Below are 19,277 nucleotides of genomic sequence, written 5' to 3'. Positions count from 1 at the left end.
GATCGGCGGCCATCTTGATTTACCACATGGCAGCTGACTTTGGTAAGAAAGCATCTCAGATGGTGCCTTGATTCGGATGGAGCCTCGAAACTGTAAGCTTTTACCCCAAATAAATCCCCTTTATGAAAGCCAACCCACTTCCGATACTTTCTATTAACAGACTTTGGCAAACTAAAACAGTGGATATATTTAAATATGTACACACAGTCAACTTTACCAGCTCCTCCCTTGGAAGAGGAAGTAGTAGAACCCGTGTGCGAGAAATTCCAAATAGTGGATAAATTAGAAATATTTCTTTTAAGTACTGTGGTCTTTTACAAAAAGATAATTATATACAGTGCAGTGCTGGGTAAAGAGATGCTTATTGAATTGAATTTGCCTTCTTAAATTCTGATTTTTTTAAAGAATATTATTAATAAAATAAATGAACTAATTATTTGTTGAATGAAAGACTCTAACTGTAGGGAAGACTACCTAGGCATGAAGCCAGGGGCTTACCCTCAGTGAAGGAGGCAGATCCTCTGTGGCCAACCCCCAGGCTGGTCCTTCCCCAGTGTATGCATCCCATACATAAAACTTGTATGTGCTTTTGTGTTGGCAATTTTAAACTGAAAGCTCCAGTGAGGGTTTAATAATTTCAATTACCCATCAGTTATTTGCTCAGCAAGTATTTGCTGCATATGGCTACTCTGGTCCATCACCTGATTTTGATCTAACTCATTGTGCAGCTTTCATATGTTTGGACTTGTTATCAGATCTCCCATTTTTCACCATTCCTTCCCTCCCCATCCCAGCTCTGGGAAGAGCCAGACCTGTGATGGGTTTCCCAGTTATGGCTCTGGCCCCCTTGGTTCTCCACTATTAGGGGGCTCCCTAGAGCTCCAGGACCCCTGCTCTCTGATTTTACAACTTCCCTTCCTGTTCTCAAAACCGAGAGATGTCAACAGCTCACCCAAAAAGAAGGAAACGTTGTGTGGAAGATGCTTCCTAACAGATAGCCCAGGCTTTTTCTTCCCCTGGCCACAGAGGTGGGCAAGGAAGACAAAGTAGAGAGTATTTTGTCAATAAATAACCACTTCGTCCTAGCAGAAAGGCTACCACCAGGGTTTAAAGTTGGGGTTCGGAGTCACTGCCTGAGTTCAAATGCCAGCCCCATCCCTCTACTAGCCAGGTACCTCAGTATCCTCATCTATAAAATGGGAACAAACCTACAACAACTGCCCACTTCATGAAATCCATATAAAGATTACAGCAGAAGGCCCAACACATCCACACATGATAATACATGCTGGCTATTAAAATGATCATCATTATTTGTACAACCCATTAAGTAAAAACAACAGAAAACAACAACAACAAAAAAAACTACGCTCTGTCAACCCCAACGACAAAGTCACAAATTCAACCTTTTAAAAGGATCTGCAAGGTTTTGGGTAACATGTTCAGCTGTACAGCAGACAGAATTACATCTGGTTTATGTATCTCAACTGCGCAGGGGAAACACGATGTTTTATTTAGTCAATTCAGATAAGAAATAGATGCAAAGCTCACGTCTACTGTGAAGAAAACCCCATACAATCTAATTAGCGCAGGGGCGGGCAGGGAGCGGCAGATGTGAACCATCGTGCACTCCCCGCCTTCTGCTTCGATTGCCATGGCAGCCTGAACAGGGACGCCAGGCCCTCCGAGGTGGGGGAGACGCTAACCAGACACCCGCGGATCTCCACAGTTCTCAGGCGCCGCTCAGATGCCGCTCAGAGCAGGAAACACACAGCCCGGCCGGGGAGGGTGCAGCCCCGCTGCACAGCGCCTGCTCTGCCCAGGGCTCCTGCCAGCTCTGAGGGTCTGTCACCAAGACGCCTGGGGCAGGGGAGCCAGGAGCTATAGCTCAGGTCCTAAGCTGACACCCTGGACGGGAGACTTACCCTGGCATCTTCATATCATCATCGCTGATAGCCTAAGTGGAAGGGATGTGTGGGGAGGCAGGGCAGAGGGAAGGAGCAAGAACCCTGGCTACCCCCTGCTCTCCCTGTTTTAAAGAGGAAGAAGGGAAGTGGATGTGGCCCAATGGATAGAGCGCCCGCCTACCACATGGGAGGTCCGGGGTTCAAACCCCAGGCCTCATGACCCATGTGGTGAGCTGGCCCATGCGCAGTGCTGATGCGCACAAGGAGTGCTATGCCATGCAGGGGTGTCCCCCTCAGAGGGGTGCCCCACACGCAAGGAGTGCGCCCCATCAGGAGAGCCACCCCATGCGAGAAAAGTGCAGCCTGTCCAGGAGTAGTGCCGCACACACGGAGAGCTGCAGCAAGATGGTGCAACAAAAAGAGACACAGATTCCTGGTGCCGCTGACAAGAATACAAGCGAACACAGAACACACAGCGCATGGACAGAGGGAGCAGACAACTCGGGGTGGCGGGGAGAAGGGGAGAGAAATAAATAAATAATAAATAAATAAAGAGGAAGAAGTTGAGGCTGTTGGTTGGACAGTGAGGGTCTTCCCAAGTTTTGACCATAGAGGGGTGGGTAAAACATTGAGAGAGTCAAACAATCCTCCCATGTCTTTAAAGATATATTAGGTGAAAAGAAGAGTAGCATGCGTGAAAAGATTCCATTCTTTTAACACAACAATTATATATTTAAATAAAAGGAGAAAGAAGAAACAATTCTGAAAGATGTATTAATATAATAAAACTTAGTGGTAGAATTACCAGTGATTTTGGATTTTTTGCTTATCTGTACTTTCAAATTTAACTATATGCATCTACTAAATGTATTAAGCCTGTTTTTTTTTTTTAAGAGAAATAAGTTTTAAAAGTTTACCCCAAGCGTAGCCCAAGATCACACAGGTGGAGCTGAGGTTTGAACCCAATCTGTTTAAAGTCCAAGCCGAGGCCTTGTCTGTTCTACACCACACCCTCTCCCAGAAAAGCAGCTGCAGGCGGCCCAGAGGCTGCTCCTAAAATTAATCCATCGGGACCAAGGGGCTCTGCATTCCAGAATGATTGGGGGGTTAAGCGCAGAGTGCCTGGGAAATCCAGCTTCACTTCTGTGGAAGCACGGTCCTCGCTAGATCCTTGTGAGGAAGACACCCCCTTTCCCTCAGGTTCTCCTTTAACTAGAAATAGAACTGCCTCTGCCCCCACAGGGTAGAGGGGCCGAATGCCCTGGCAGGAGGCTCCGGGTAACGCGGTGTTGGCAAAGCCCGCCTCTAGGTCACGATGCCTCCAAGAGACGAGGGTGACGGGAAGACAGCAGGAAGCTGGGAGCCGGGAGCCACGAGCCACGAGCCACAGGCCACGGGCCACGAGCCACGGCCTGGTCAGGCCCCTCGGAGCAGCGAGGGCCGGGTGCTAGAGTGGGCGGAGCTCCGGCGTGGGCAGGCCTAGGTTCCGATCCCAGCCTCCCTACTCACTGTGACCTTAGGAAAGTGACTCGACTTCTCCAGGCCTCAGCTTGAGAATAAAAAGTCCTCACAGGGCTGTTTTTTCCTAAAGGATCTATGTGTAGACCCATTCATGGGGCTCCTCAAACATGCCCTCTCACGCAGAGGTATTTGGCTTGACAAGCGATGATCTAATTGTATCGAAGGCTCATTACATCCCACTGTCTTTTCATTGTATTCTGCCTTCAGAGTCACAGAAATCCCTTACAGGGGTACCTCCCTTTCCCACTTTCCGGAGGGCTTTCGCCTTGTCTCGTGGAAGCCGCACAACACTGTGAGGCAGGGAGGGCCCCGACCCCCATTTGGTACACAAGCTCCCTGGGCCCCGAGTGCTGCGTTCACGCAGCTGGTAAAGCAGCAGAGGCCAGTCCCCAGGCCACCGGCTTCCGGACAACACCCTCTCTTCAGCGCCTTGTTTTGGGTTCCCTTCCCGACCACGGCCTGACTCACTCTTTCCTGACACAAAACCTGAACTGTCCTCTCTCCAAAGTCAGAACAAGTCATCACTGTAAGAGTCATGCTCAAAAATGTTAAAATAGGTGGATGTGGGTATCTGGTGGGGGAGTTTGCAACTGTCCTGTAAGTTGGAAAGTATTTCAAAATAAAACATTTTTTAAAAAGTCAAAACCCTTCCCTTCAATACAGACGTTCTTCCAACAACTATTTAAGAGACACTTTCCTATGGAAGGCTCCGTGCTTGGCTATGAGGAACAGAAAGAGAAGCGCATTGGCCTTTGTCCTTGAGGCGTCCTTGCTCGGATGGTCAGTGGCAGACCCCGGCCCACGCTCTGCCATCTGAGCTGGAGGGGGCGCTGCGCAGTTGGCTGGCCGTGCTGCGTCTGCGGCAAAATGGTTTGGGGCAGCTTCACCTCACACCTGCCACCCTAAGGAAGCAGTTAGGGAAGGGCCTGTGATGGTTCATTTTAATGTTGTTGTTATTGTTTTTTAAAGATTTATTTCTTTCTTTCTCTTCCCTCTCCCCTCCCCGCCCCAGTTGTCTGTTCTCTGTGTCTATTTGCTACGTCGTCTTCTTTTGTCTGCTTCTGTAGTTGTCAGCAGCACAGGAATCTGTGTTTCTTTTTGTTGCATCATCTTGCTATGTCAGCTCTCCGTGTGTGTGGAACCATTCCTGGGCAGGCTGCACTTTCTTTCACACTGGGCGGCTCTCCTTACGGGGCACACTCCTTGTGCGTGGGGCTCCCCTACGCGGGGGACACCCCTGCATGGCGCGGCACTCCTTGCGCGCATGGGCCAGCTCCACATGGGTCAAGGAGGCCCAGGATTTGAACCACGGACCTCCCATGTGGTAGACGGACGCCTTAACCACTAGGCCAAGTCTGCTTCCCATGATGGTTTATTTTATGTGTCCACTTGGCTTGGCTTGGCTAGACAACATCTAGTCTAGATATTGCTGTGGGGGTTTTTTGCAGATGGGGTTAGCATCTAATACCAGCTGACTGGAGATTATCCTGGACAATGTGGGCAGGTCTCATCCTGTCAGCTGAAACTTTAAGAGCAAAAACCTGAGTTTTCCCAAGAAAGAAGGAATTCTGCCTAAAGACTACAGCATCAACTCGTCTGAGCTTCCAGCCCGCCAGTCTCTCCCACAGATTTCAGAGACTCAACACTGCACCATCAAATCTTGCCAGAGTTCCTTACTGCCAGCCTGCCCTATAGACTTATGAGCTCCCACAATCATATAAGCCAATTCCTTAAAATAAATCCCTTAATATATATACACGCATACTCAAGAGATATTGTGTGTTTGATTCCAGACCACAACAATAAAGCAAATATCGCAATACAGTGACTCACACGATTTTTTGGGTTTCCCAGTCCTTGTAAAAGTTATGTTGATACTACACTGTAATTTATTATGTGTGCAACAGCATCATGTCTAAAAAGACAATGTACATATCTTAATTTAAAAATACTTTATTGCTAAAAAATGCTAACCATCATCTGAGCCTTCAGCAAGTGGTCATCATTTTTGCTGGTGGAGAGCCTCGATGTTGAAGGCTGCTAACCCATCACGGTGGCAGATGCTCAAAGTTGGGGTGGCTGACAACAATGAAGTGTGCCACATCAACTGACTCTTCCTTCCACAAAACATTTTTCTGTAGCATGTTATACTGTTTGATAGCATTTTACCCACAGAAGGACTTCTTTCAAAATTGGAGTCAGTCCTCTCAAACCTTACTGCTGCTTTATCAACAAAGCTGACATAATACTCTAACACCTGTGTTGATGTTTCAACAATGTTCACAGCCTCTTCATCAGGAGTAGATTCCATCTCAAGAAACCACTTTCTTTGCTCATCCAGAAAGGAGCAAGTTCTCATCTGCTCACGTTTTATCATGAGATTGCAGCAATTCAGTCACATCTTCATGCTCCACTTCCAGTTCTAGTTCTCTTGCTATTTCTACCACATCAGCAGTTATCGCCTCCACTCAAAGTCATCCATGAGGATTCAAATCAATTTCTTCCAAACTCCTGCTAATGTTGGTATTTTGACCTCCTCCCATGAATCACAAATGTTCTTAATGGCATCTGGAGTGGTGAATCCTTTTCAGAAGGTTTTCATTTGACTTTGCCCAGATCCATCTATGGCAGCTATAGCCTTATTAATAATTAAATAATAAGACTTGAAAGTCTAAATGACTTCCTGATCCATGGGCTCCAGAATGGATGTTGCGTTAGCAGGCATGATAACAACATAAATCTCAATGTATATCTCCATCAGAGCTCTTGGGTGCAGTGTCTTCATCAGCCAAGTGTACTGTCAATGAGCAGTAATATTTTGAAAGAAATCTTTTTTTCTGAGCAGCAGGTCTCAGCAGTAGGCTTAAAATATTCAGTAATCCATGCTGTAAACAGATGTGCTTTCATCCAGGCTTTGTTGTTCCATTTATAGAGCACAGGCAAAGTAGATTTAACATAATTCTTAAGGGCCCTAGGCTTGTGGGAATGGTAAATGGGCACAGGCTTCAATTGAAACTCATCAGCTGCATTAGTCCCTAACTAGAGATTCACCCTGTCCTTTAAAGTTTTGAAGCCAGGCACGGACTTCTCCTCTCTACCTATGAAAATCCCAGATGGCATCTTCTTCCAATAGAAGGCTGTTTCATCTATATTGAAAATCTGTGGTTTACTGTAGCCACCTTCATCAATGATCTTAGCTAGATCTTCTGGATAACTCGCTGCAGCTTCTGCATCGGCACTTGCTGATTCAACTTGCACTTTGATGTTATGGAGATGGCTCCTTTCCTTCAACTTCATGAGCCAACTTCTGCTGGCTTCAGACTACTCCTCTGCAGCCTCAACACCTCTTTCAGCCTTTACAGAACTGAAGTGTGTTAGGGCCTTGTTCTGGATTAGGCTTTGACTTAAAGGAATGTTGTGGCTGGTTTGATCTTCTTTCCAGCCTAAAACTTTCTCCATATCAGCAATAAAGCTGCTTCACTTTCTTATCATTCATGCATTCACTGAAGTATCACTTTTAATTTCCTTCAAGAACTTCTTTGCATTCACAACTTGGCTAACTGCTTGGCACAAGCTTTCACCGTGCCTTCACTTTTGACATGCCTTCCTCACTAAGCTTCATCACTTGTAGCTTTTGATTTAAAATGAGAAACGAGTGATTCTTTCTTTCACTTGAATACTTAGAGGCCATTGTAGGGTTACCAATTGGCCTAATTTTCAATACTATTGTGTCTCGGGAAATGGGAAGCCTGAGGAGAGGAAGCGAGATGGAACATAGTTGGTCAGTGAAGCTGTCAGAACACACACAACTTTTATTGATTAAGTCCATCATCTTATAAGGGTGCAGTTCCTGGTGCCCCAAAACCATTGCACGAGTAATACCAAAGATCACTGACCCCAGATCACTGTAACAGAGATAATAATAATGAAAAAGTCTGAAATACTGTGAGAGGTACCAAAATGTGACACAGAGACATGAAGCAAGCACCCAGTGCTGGAAAAATAACATTGATAGATTTGCTCAATGCAGAGTTGCCACAAATCTTCAATTAGTCAAAACAAACTACCTGCAAAGCACAATAAAGAGAGCACAATAAAACCAGGTATGCCTGTACATATATCCCGTTGGTTCTGTTTCTCTGGAGAACCAACTTGGACCCTCCCCCTGAGCTGGTTCTAACTGGGGCAGCCTGCCACTTGTCCCACGCCCTTCCCCTGGGTGAAGCCATCTCCACTCAGGGCAGGAAGGCAACGGGAACAAAGCGCTCTCCACAAACAGCAGCCTGCCCTTCCTGCTGTTGCCTGCTGTCCCAGGCCTGGGGTTGGGTGAAGCCCTCTGTCCAAAGCTGAGGTTTGGAGCACGCACACTCAACATACACACCCACGCACACTCCATTTCAAACTTCGAAGAGTAACATGCTGTCAGTCAACAGCTCTTACTCTGCCTCCAAATTGGCCAACTCAACCAACTCCCAGGGGGTTTTCTTGGGGTTAGTGTTGCGATCTCTTTATTCTCTGGCACCGATAAACTGCATTGTAAATTCTCTTGCCAAATTTGGATGGCCTGGAATCAGAGGGCTCCTCACACGTGCCGCCTTGAGTAACTGCGGTATCAGGGGGGCGCTGTCAGAGAGAAGACCTGTCTTGCTGGCCTGGCAGACTGGCCTAGCCTCCCATGGGACTTGAGCAGCGTTGATTCCACCTCCCTTCCTGGCTTGCTGCTGCAAATCACTGCACTGGGGGGCCCTGCCTCCCTCCTGGCTCTCTTTAAACACTCAAGGGTAATTTTTATTACTAAAATAAAAGACAAAACAATTCCCCCAATGCAAATCTTCCCCCAGTTTCCCCGCCAGGTGGGGGAGGGGCTCCCATTGACCCTCCCACGTCCAGGGGCACCTCCAGCAGGTGGCAGGTGCTGTGGGGGTGTCAGGAGCAAAAGGGGGTGCATCGTCCTGGTTCTGCCATCAATTTACTTGCAAAGTCACCTCACCTCTTGGGGCCTCGGTTTTCTCACCCGCCAAAGGAGGGGGTGGGACGGGACAAGATGGTTTCTCCGGCCCTTTCCAGAGCTGATGCCCCAAGATGGCGGGCTTCCTGCTAGTCTGTGTAGAAGCGTGTTTGTCAGTTTCTTACTCATTCGTTCCCCATTTACTCTGCACCACCGCGCTCCGGGGACTTCAGAGATACTGGGACTGGTGAGGAGGAGGAGCTCCCGGCAATGACAGCAGGAGAAACACGTCCCCTGGGCGAGGACGCCGTCAGTGGTTAGCAGGACAAGGTGAAGCTGAAGATGAGTTGAAGGACGGCCTGGAGGGGGCCAGGCAGAGAGGCGCCGCGGGCCCAGCCGAACAGGACAGGGCGTCCAGGGAACAATGAGGTCTGCGTCAACGCCGGCGAGGATGGGGACGGGGAGGCACAGGAGACAGGTTGGGGCCAGATGGCGAAGGGGGTCTGAGTCTTTCCCGGGGCCGAGAGGAGCTGGGGAGGCTCACGAGCAGAGGAGAACGTGTCTGGCTTTTTAAAGGAAGTGCCGTTAGCAAATGTGAAGGGCTCCAGGGTCTCAGGGGCAGGCCATGGGGCTCCCGACGGGACCGCCCAGCCCACCAGGACCACCACCTCACATTCCAGCCAGCTTCGTGGCTCAGAGAAACCCACCAGCAGTTTTTAACCTCGCCGACGAATGCTGGGGGCTCGTCTTTTCTCTCTGCCCGCCCTTGGGGTAATCATCATCATCAACACTGGAATACAGAATTCCAGTTTGGGCCCATGGCTCTGCTTCTGAAGGGTCCTTCAGCGTCGTAATCCTCAGCACGGACCCTGGGGTCAAGCCACCGAGGCTACAGTACCATTATCAAAATGTGTTTCCACCAATTGTAACAAAGGTATTGCACCAATGCAAGGTGTTAGTAATAGCATGAATATGGGAACCCCATCTTTTACGTGCAATTTTTCAGTAAACCTGTAACTTCTCTAATTAAAAAAAAAAAAAAAAAGACATGCAGGCTGGAAGTTTCCCACTTATTAGCTGCTTTATCGTGGGTCCAGTGCTTAACTTCTGAGACTTAGTATCCCCACCTCTAAAATGGGCCCAAACCTCACTATGAGGACAGAGGTCTCACAGTTAGAAGCGTAAATATAAAAAATACCTAGCACAGTGCCTAGCTTAAAACAAATGCTCAGTAAATGTTAGCTTCCCCACCTTATGTCATAAACTGGGGCAGGAGCTCAGAGAAGCCGATGGAGCACAGGCAGGAGGTGGAGAAGAGGCCAAAAGAGGAGCAGCTGGGCGGCAGGCGGATGGTGGGTGGCATGATGTGACTGTTAGGGTTTTTGTCAGTTTGCCTCCACCACCGCTGAATTTTCCTGCAGCTCAGAGCCCAGAAGCAGGAGTGTTCGTGCTGGCAAACCTGGATGAGGTGCGGGCCTAGCAACAGCCTGACGTAAGTGGATCTGGCAAGGCTGTCAGCACTTTGGCAGGGGAGCAACGCATGAAGCCGCATCCGCATCAACACAGGCTCGTGGGCTCCCGAGACTCTGGGCTCATCCCTGTTTCTTAGCAACTGCCCTATTTGGGGGAACACTGAGCGCCACAGGGAGGCTGGCTCAGAAGCGTGCGCAAGCCGGGCTGCATCCCCAGTCAACACAGGGTGCCCCCCGACCTACCCGCAGACAGCCACGGAGCACTTCCCCCATTCTGGCCCCCTTAGGCCCCTGCTACCTCCTGGGGCGATGCAAGCAGATTGGAAGACCTCCACAAGGCAACTGGCATACTCCCCAGGTCTCCAGGCTGCGTCCAGGACCAGAAGCCTGCAGGGAAGGCCCTGGTTGTCCCCTCAGCTCCCAGGCAAAAGCCCTGTGCCATCTGTTGTAGCTCAAGCCATCTGAGTCACTGATGTGACACAAAGGGCAAAAGACACTCAACAACACACACCAGGCCGAGGGCTAGGCACAGAGGCCGCCTTTGATACATAAAACACCCAGATGGAGTCCACAGTAGATAGGCCTTCTGCGGAATTCTGCAACAAATAAAGGTTCTAGAAAGTTCTGGAATACAAACGCTTGCTGTATTTTTGTTCCTGCACCACTCTGGCAATACACCATTTTAATTTCACAAAACTTATTTTGGAGAATTAAAGAATTCCACCATGGCCAGGCTTCTTGGCAGAGGCGGTTGATCTCAGATATGTATTAATACTAACATTTTTGTGTCCTGATTGCACACCCAATTTAAAATGAATTATCCAATTAAGTTAAGAAGGTGATACCTTCTACTTCCAGGAGTAAGCTGCCGATACCTTTGTCCTGACTGTTGTTCTCGCCTAAACCCTCCCCAGTTAAGTAAAGGCTGTTCCATGCACTGCAAAGATAAGCCAGGATGTTGCTGTGGAGACAGGAGGATTTTTTCATCATATCACCATTTTCATCTCTTGATGAGAAGGGAGCTGGCAGAGCTTTCGGCCTCCTCCTGAGATGAATGTTCACCGCCAACAACAGCAAGGACAAAAGCTCTGGCGGATGGAGAAAGGAGCAGGGATCATGTGAGCTTCCAGGCCTCTTTTTGCAGGAACCTGGAGAGTCCACAGCTTTGGCTTCTCTTCCTATGAGCAGAAGACAGCTGCCCAGCTTACACTAAAGCCAGACTCGACCATTTTCCTCCTCCGCCCCCAGGCAGTCCCAGAGAGGGGCAGGCACAGATGCTGCCGATGTGGCAGGGCCAACTCACCCAGCAGAGAGGATCGGATTCACGGAAGCTGGGAGAAAAAGATCAGGTAGGGTCACGGCGTAAAATAATCACTGCCATGGTGAAGAATGCAAGGAGCCAGAATATTTTTTTTATTTCTAGGATGCCTACCTGATCATGGCACATTCTTGCATACAACCTTTGACTGGCTCAGCCATGAAGTTTCAGCTCTTTAGCATCATATACAAGGCCCTGTGCTCCACACATCCACTAACACAGGGGCTGGTGTCTTCGATCTGCCTGTACCAATCATCCATATTACTCATCACTCACATTTCCAACCTCAACTCTCTCTCATCTTCTAAACTAATATTCCCCATGGCCCATCCATGCATGAAAAAGTCTCTTTCACATGTCCCTGACTTTGCAAAGGCTGTTCCCTTTCCCTATCCCTTCCTAGCTTGTCTCCACCTGGTAAACTCGGCTCAAGGATCTTGTCCTTGGAAGCCTTCTCTGAGCCTCTACTTGCCTTCCCTTCTGTCCTGGAAGGTCCAGTCCTTGTGGTCGAGCCAGCACTTTACGCAGTGTACCGTATTATTACTGGATTGCAGGTATGTACCCCCGAGCAGCTGCTGAGCTACTCAATGGGATGGGGGCATTATGTTTTCAAAGGAATGGCTCATTGAAGAAACAGCAGAGGTGAAAGAAAGGGCCATGCCAATAAGGAAGAGATATATAACATATTAGGAGGGAAATCTAGAACTTATTCGAGGAATGAATAAATGCTGTGAATGGCAGCCGCTCTTCACGTCACTCAACCTGGGTCAGTAGGATGAGTAAGCCACTGTCAGGGCCAGCCGCTCTCTTCTCCACCCGAAGATGAAAGATTTAAAAAGCTAAGTCTGTCTGACCTGGTGAAGCAGTGAAAGGAGTTGCTAAACCTGTTAATAAATCTCAGAAAGAAGCAAAGACAACCTTTATTACAACATCAGGTTGTAAAAGTTCTTTCTAGAAGACTCCGTTTAAGCCTAAGGGTGAAAAAAAAACTTAACCAAAAATTCAAACCATTTTAAACTATATTTAATAAACTCAGCTCTTAGAGACTGAGGAAAATAAGGTGTTTGGTAGAGGGTGATTCTGAAATGCCCAGGCACAAACTAACTGCCCTGTTCTCTAACAGGTCTCTAACGGGCTCCGGTTTCCACCAGTCCCAGGCTCAGAGAAAGGCATCCAGCCATTACCTGCCTGAGTCCATGCTGAAGAGGGGCCCTTCCATCCATGCCTGGGGGAATAAAACATCCAGCTTCCTGGACTGAGCATCACTCCTTTCCTGGAATCCTAATTGGGTTTACTCAGCAGGCTCTTCAAAGCTGTAAGTGGGGGAGCCAGGTCCTTGGCAGTGCTTGTTTGTAAAACCCTGTCCCTCCAGCCTTCCCCAAAGCACATGTAATGGGCCAGCCCTGGCTCTGTCCCATCCTCACCCAGGACTGGAGACCCCAGGGTCGGCTTACCTTCCCATTTAAGCCATTTATTAAAATCGTTTGCTCTTCCAGGCCAGGGAACTACTGGATTCCCAGCAACTCTGAATCTCTCCAAGACAGAACTCTTTCTCTTCATCTTTGCCTCCACCCTGGGAACGCAGTGCAGTGCTGGGCACACGGTGGCCCACTGTGGCATACCTGGGATTGCACAAGTTTCATACCTGCCATGGAATCTAGCTGCTGAGCATATGAGAGGGCGCAGCTTTCCTTTAGGACTGCTGACTCCACTCTTTATCTCTCTTAACATGTAATTTTGAAAATCTAAATGAAAGCCAAGCAGCATCTGAAATTTATGTCCAATAATCAAAAGCAGTGCCTTTCTATTTGAAGTTTTAGCACCAATAGGATGTCAACTTCCATTAAATAAGTGATTTGTAGTTGGGTAATGGGCATTTACTTAACATTTAACATTTCCTGAACAATTAATATATGCCAGACCCTGTACAAGGTACCAGCACAACAAAAGCAGTTAAGCCAGGAGACCACAATGAGTTTTGTACAGAAGACAGCTATGTAAACAGACAATTATAAATTGTTTTATAAATACAAATTTTTTTTAAAAAAGCATTTATTTCCCAGGTGCCTGATATTGTGCTTAAGCATCTTAAGACATCATCTCATTTAAGCTTCACAACAGTCCTATAAGGGAAGGCACTATTATTATTCCCACTTTCTCATGGGCAAACTGAGACACAGAGCCTGAGTGAGAGCTGGGCTCTAACCTTAACAGCTACAGCCCATGTGTCAAAGCCCATGCCGTCCCCAAAAGGAAGATGGAAACTTGTTCCGGGTGGGGGTGCACAGCTTGGATTCAAAGAGGGCAAGGCACAGCCATTTAAACACTAAAGCATCTTGGTAGTTAAAATTTCAGAACCACCTAAATATATAAAAATAGCCACCTGGATAAAGAAATTACGGCCACGCATCTTCAATTGTTAAAAGCACGGCAAAGTACTCCTGTATTCAGTACACACAAACAGCTGTAATGCCTAGCACCTGCCTCCCACCCCTCTCCCCTGGTCTGCTTACACGGGAAGACTGTACCTTTTTAATTGTCTTCCTCACATGTCTGATTTCGGTTTTCCCTAATTTGTAATTTACATAGTACCTGCTGTGTCTGGGGCACTGTTCTAACCTCGGCATGTGAGTTAACTCAGCTACTCCTGCCTTGACCTCCCCGTGTAGACGCCATTATTATACCCATTTTTTAGATAAGGAAGCTGAGATCAGGGAGATTAGACCCAAGGTCATGCAGCTGGATTCGAATCCAGATATCTGGCCTCACAGCCCTGCTGATAACCACCTTGCCATTGTAATCAGAAAAAATACAGCATTTTCTTGAGGAGCAAACCATTCAAGCACCTAATCCCAAACTGACGCCAACAGCCCCAACATTATTTCCCTTCAATGTTTTCTGCAAAGTTTAGCACACAGTTTTCACTTTTTTTTTTCCCCCTCCTTGCCCATTTTTAAATCCTGGAGTGGACTAAAAATATCGCATATAACATAAAAATAAAGATATTCTCGGATTTATCTACTCAGGCAGGAAAATTTCCCTATTAGGACAAACCCAGGCATGTGCCAAGAGTGGAGAGATGCTAGTTAGCAGAGGGAGAAAAGGCAGCAGGAAACGAACCGGGTGCCAAGGCCCAGGGAACTGTGTTAGGGAGTTACCTAATTTATGCCACTAAGGGGCGGGCTCTGGATCTCTGGGTAAGTGTGTGTAGGGAGAGGAGAGGAGGGGAGGAAAAGGACACTGCAGGGCAGAGGGGGCCAGACTGAGTCCTGAGTAAACAGACAAAACACACGCGTGTGCCCATGTGGCCCAGAGCTTCAGACTCACAAATTAGCCCCTCAGTGAGAGGCTGAACCATATAAAATTGCCATTTTTGTGGATCAAAAATGTTCAGACGGTGGCCATTTCCTATGGTTCGACTTCTACAGTCACACACTTACACTAGCACAATTGAAAGAAGTATTCCCCATAAGATGGAAAATACTGTGATTTTTGTAACTCTCTTTGGACATCTCCTCCTCCTCCCCCTTCTGTCTCCCAACCTCTTCCCTCCCGCCCCCACCAGCCCCTCTCCTTCCTCTCTTTCTCAGCTCCCCCCTTTCCTCTTCAGGTCTTCTTTTCCTTTTAAAATATACTAGGTACCTAAGGATCCATCGTATTCACCACGCACCTGCCAGGGAAGGCTGTGGAAGCTCTTAGCCAGCAAGTGAAGCTGCCCATTAGCTGCCGCCTGCTGCTCCACAGTCATGTGGCCAGTCCCCACGCTCAGCGCCGGCAGGAAGGAGGCAAGCGGGGCAAGCAAGCCACGCCGGCCACCTGGATCCCTGAGCTTGGGCTCGACCTGCTGCTCAGCGTTTGCTGCGATTTTTCAGTACTAAGGTTCTGGATAATAAGCAAGACTTTCTTTGGCTGAAATAGCCTTTGCACTGCCTGCTTGGTTGCCTACCTGGACCCCAGACATTCAGAAGCAAAAGAAATGAATGGCCCAGAAGGGAGGGATGGCGGCCGTTTGGGCTACGTATGTGGGTGGGTGAGCTGGGTTCAAATCCCGCCTCCACTACTTACTGGCAGCATGAGCTTGGCAGGTTTCTTAATCAAAGCCTCCATGCCCTCCTTGTAAAATGAGGCTGAGGAGAGCAGTACCTGTCTCATGGAGTTGCTGTAAAGTTGAAAGGAGATGAAAAGTAGGAAGTGTCCGGCACAGGCCTGTGACACAGAGAGGATGGAAAACACTCGAATGACGGCTATACACCTGCTTTCTCCATAGATCTAAAAATATCTGCCCAGGGACGATCAGGTGTAGCCCAAACAGCAATGTTTTTTTTTTTCTCTAAGTTTTCCGTTGTGATGGTGGTTATTTTGATAATCTTTTGAGGAGTCATTCCTAGCCCATGATTTTCCTTCATGCTGAAGAGATATAATTATTCAGTCCTGAGCTCAAGTCAGGTGAAGATACAGACAAGGAAGCAAGACTTCTTTTCTTTGACACCTTGATTTAAAACAATGACATTACTATTATTATTTTGTCTCAAAGCTGTGCTTTTAGGCACCCTGCCAGCAGGTAAGGTGACTGTTTTCCTTCTGAGGGCCCTAATTCCCATTGTGTAACTTAGAACCTGGGTAAAAATGCAAAACAATAAACCATCTGCGAGACTTTCAGACTGTGCAATTTACAAGAAGTGCTTTTTACATTTTAGTAGGAGTCTGCATTAAGTTAGGATTAATTAATTGCTACATTAAAAGGAAAGCACCCAATGCCAGGTATTAATAATAGAGTGGTATATGGGAATCCTGTATTTTATGCATGATTGTTCTATAACTACACAACTTGTCTAATTAAAAAGAAAAAAAAGGAAAGCACCTTTAGCATTTCAGTGACACAATAATTAACGATATCTCCACTTCCTGAAATGTGTAATCCTTATGTCTTGAATTCCTAAGAGGCTGGCGGGTGGAGGGGACTAAAATAGATCAGGGACTAATATTTAAATCAGTTTTTAATTCATCTTTCAATATGAACAGTAAAACTGGAACAAAAACCTACCATCATTGTGGCTCTTTATGTCTGCGAGGCTAAATAGTCAGCAACAACAGGTTCAAACAGAAATGGTCAAAAATTACAGACTTTAAATGGTTATCCCTAAATAGCAATTTTGCCCTTGCAGCACATTAACTGCTTTCCCAGAAATGCACTGAAACTCACCCCAACTGTCCCGGGTTTGGCAACTATATTCTATTACTACTTTAATAAATCACTCTATCTCATTCCTGTGACTTAAAAACAAAAAGCGTTTTCCTTTAATTAGGAAAATTTCCCAGGAAGGTGCAAACACTTTGCTGCCAAGCATGGTTCTAAGCACTTAACAAGGTACAGGCTCATTGAGACTTTACAACCATCCTGAGTCACTATTATCATTCCCATTTTATAAGTGAGGACAGTGAGGTGAGGATTTGTAGAATAACTTGCCCGAAGCGCCACGCCATTCCCCAGGAAAGGCCAGTCTGTGTGAACTACAAACCAGACGGGATAAATACAGACCGTCTAGATTTTAACATTCATTCTGTCACTCAAACAACTAAACATTAGCGAAGTCCACAAAGCTCCCTATATCTAATTTCTATTGTTAGCAAAGTCCTTCAGCAACTGCAGCTGAACATGCAGAGGGAACAAAATTTGACCCACAGAAACACCCAAAGAAAGGGCCTCCAGAAAAAGAAAAAAGAAAAAAAAAAATCCCTACAGCACCATTTCTCTCCAAAGAGTAACTGCACAAACTGCCTCTACTTGGTTTTTCCAATTCGGATTCCAAGCACAGTCTATTTACTTTCATCAACATAGTATGAAATGGGTATCCCCCCTACCAAGATGGTCTCAGACAGGGTCAGGGGTTTACCTTGTCATAATAGTATCGCAGGGCTCTGCTCAGTTTATCATAGTTCATATTTGTTTTGTTTTTTCGGAGTCCCCACAGTTTGGCCACTTCTTCTGCTTTGAGGAGCTTGAATTCACCATCGTTGGAGGTCCAGCAGATCAAATGCTCATGTTTCTGGTCAAGCAGCAACTGCAACAGGAACTGCCAGAGTGTGATTGCACTCTCCATACCTGTGGGTGGAGGGGGGAACAGGCCAGGTCAGAAGCTGCAGTCTGGATTCCAATCAGCAGTTGGGGAGGAGGGAGAGGAAGGGGTACATCGGGACTGAAAAACACACCCAAGGCGATTGATTCAACACTGAGAGCCACTGAGGTACAGAGATGCAGCTCCTCCGATCCCCTTCCCCAGCAAACCTAATAAAAAATGGCACCCCCCCCCTTTTTTTTTGAAGTACTGGAGCAGGGTACTGAACCCACGACCTTGTACATGGGAAGCAGGCGCTCAGCCACTTGAGCTACATCTGCTCCTGACAAGCCATTCCTAACCAGGTGCTTTATGGTGGCATCCTGGTTAGCAGCCTCCACTCAGAAGTACGCGGAAGTGTATCCATGACTCACAGCCCCACATGCCGCACACCACAGGGTTGCATTGGAATAATGTGAATTGACTGCTTGTAAAATTATTGCCCATTCACACTATTCCCCACTTAACACTCGTGTCTATTCCTGCCCGTCCCATCACCCTTGTCGGTCAGTCCCCGGCCCGTTATTGGCTATAAAACACTGGACCCCACGGTTCACACACTTATATAAGGGCCTGGAGGAATGAAGGTGTATGTCGGTGTAATTGTCTCTTCCTAACAAATGATGAGCTTCATGGAGAAAGGGCTTTGTTGCATTTGCCTTTTTTTCCTCAGCACCAAGCCCGGATGCAGCAGGTGCTGTCAACAGACGTCTGGAACAGAAGAACGGCTCACCGCTATCTGAAGAGCCCTTCGCTTTCCCAGGTGTTTGCTCATCATGTTGCAGGTCAAATCCCATTTTCACCTGTGCAGAGATGCAGACCATCTCTTTCACTAGGACAAGAAGGCCTAGAAAATGTTATCCTTGTTCCTTTGACTCTGGGGCTGACTGTATGTGCTGTTCCTTCTGCTGAAAATGTTGTTCCCTAATCTTGGCACCTGGTGAGCTCCTACCCAGCCATCATGACCCAGCTCAAATGGAGCCTTCTCAAGGAAAAATTTTCCCACCCCACCAGTTTCTCACCTTCAGTCATTTGAGGACTTCCATGACAACTCAAAAAAGAAAAATCATCCTTTTGTGTTTATCAACATTCATTAAATTAGGAAGGGAAAGTGTCACCGTGGGCCAACTGTAGCTATCGGACATGTGCAGTGTCCTGAGTTTTGAACTGGGCAGGATAGGGGTAAGATCCCAGGGCTGAGCTGGTGAAGCCAGAGCCGGCCAGAGGGTGGGAAAGCTCAGGGCTGGAGGGAAAACTGCATCTGCAATGGAGGGAAGCTCCCAAGTCAAGCTGTAAGGCAGGGTCAAGTCTGGAGAGAGACAACGAAGTTCTAGGGCACAGCCAGGGGTGACGGGAACAGGCAGGCAGGCAGGGAGAAGAAAGATGCAGGACCGGGGTGGAGACCTGGAAGCTGGAATAATTGCCTCGGAAAGGGTCATTTGTATCACTATTTTTATCACCACCACACCTCCTCTCCCCCATTCCTCTTAAAGGGGCAACTGTCAGATTCTGACAATTATTTTTCTCCTTTTCCACATGAGAAAAGATGCAAAAATAAAGATGCTGGACATGATATATCCTGCCATAACCCACTGACTGGACTGGGGAAGAGTGTAAACTACAATGTAAACTATAATCCATGCGGTTCAGGGGTGTTCCAAAATGTATTCGCCATATGCACTGAATGTGTCACATTGATGAAAGAGGTTGTTGATGTGGGAGGAGTGGGGTGAGGGGGGTGGGGGGGTGTATGGGGACCTCTTATATTTTTTAATGTAACATTTTTTGTGATCTACATATCTTTAAAAAAAAAAGACAATTTAAAATAAAAAAAAAAAATACTTAGCCTTCCAGTAAGTATTCGCTTCCTCATTTCCTTTCACATGTTTAGCCAGAAGAAACCACTGTATTGCTGCTTCTTCCAGCAATGTGAATCTCTCAGTTAAAGAAAAGCAGATTAGGAAAGCTCTCAAAATACCCTCAGGGCATTTTATT

General features: G+C 47.1%; 1 protein-coding gene across 2 annotated transcripts in view; it reads right to left on the bottom strand.

Annotated features, from left to right (window-relative positions):
- Positions 1-19,277, bottom strand: part of ELK3 (ETS transcription factor ELK3) — a 77,996-nt gene that overhangs the window by 29,808 nt on the left and 28,911 nt on the right. For both annotated transcript variants that reach the window (XM_004464127.5, XM_004464129.5), the window contains exon 2: positions 17,061-17,269. In XM_004464127.5, the coding sequence (XP_004464184.2) occupies positions 17,061-17,267 (207 nt within the window). In that variant the 5' untranslated portion in view covers positions 17,268-17,269. The remainder of the gene's footprint in view (positions 1-17,060; positions 17,270-19,277) is intronic.

This window comes from Dasypus novemcinctus, chromosome 12, assembly GCF_030445035.2.
Source record: "Dasypus novemcinctus isolate mDasNov1 chromosome 12, mDasNov1.1.hap2, whole genome shotgun sequence".
NCBI classification, from domain to species: domain Eukaryota; kingdom Metazoa; phylum Chordata; class Mammalia; order Cingulata; family Dasypodidae; genus Dasypus; species Dasypus novemcinctus.
This window is presented reverse-complemented; position numbering and strand designations above follow the sequence as displayed.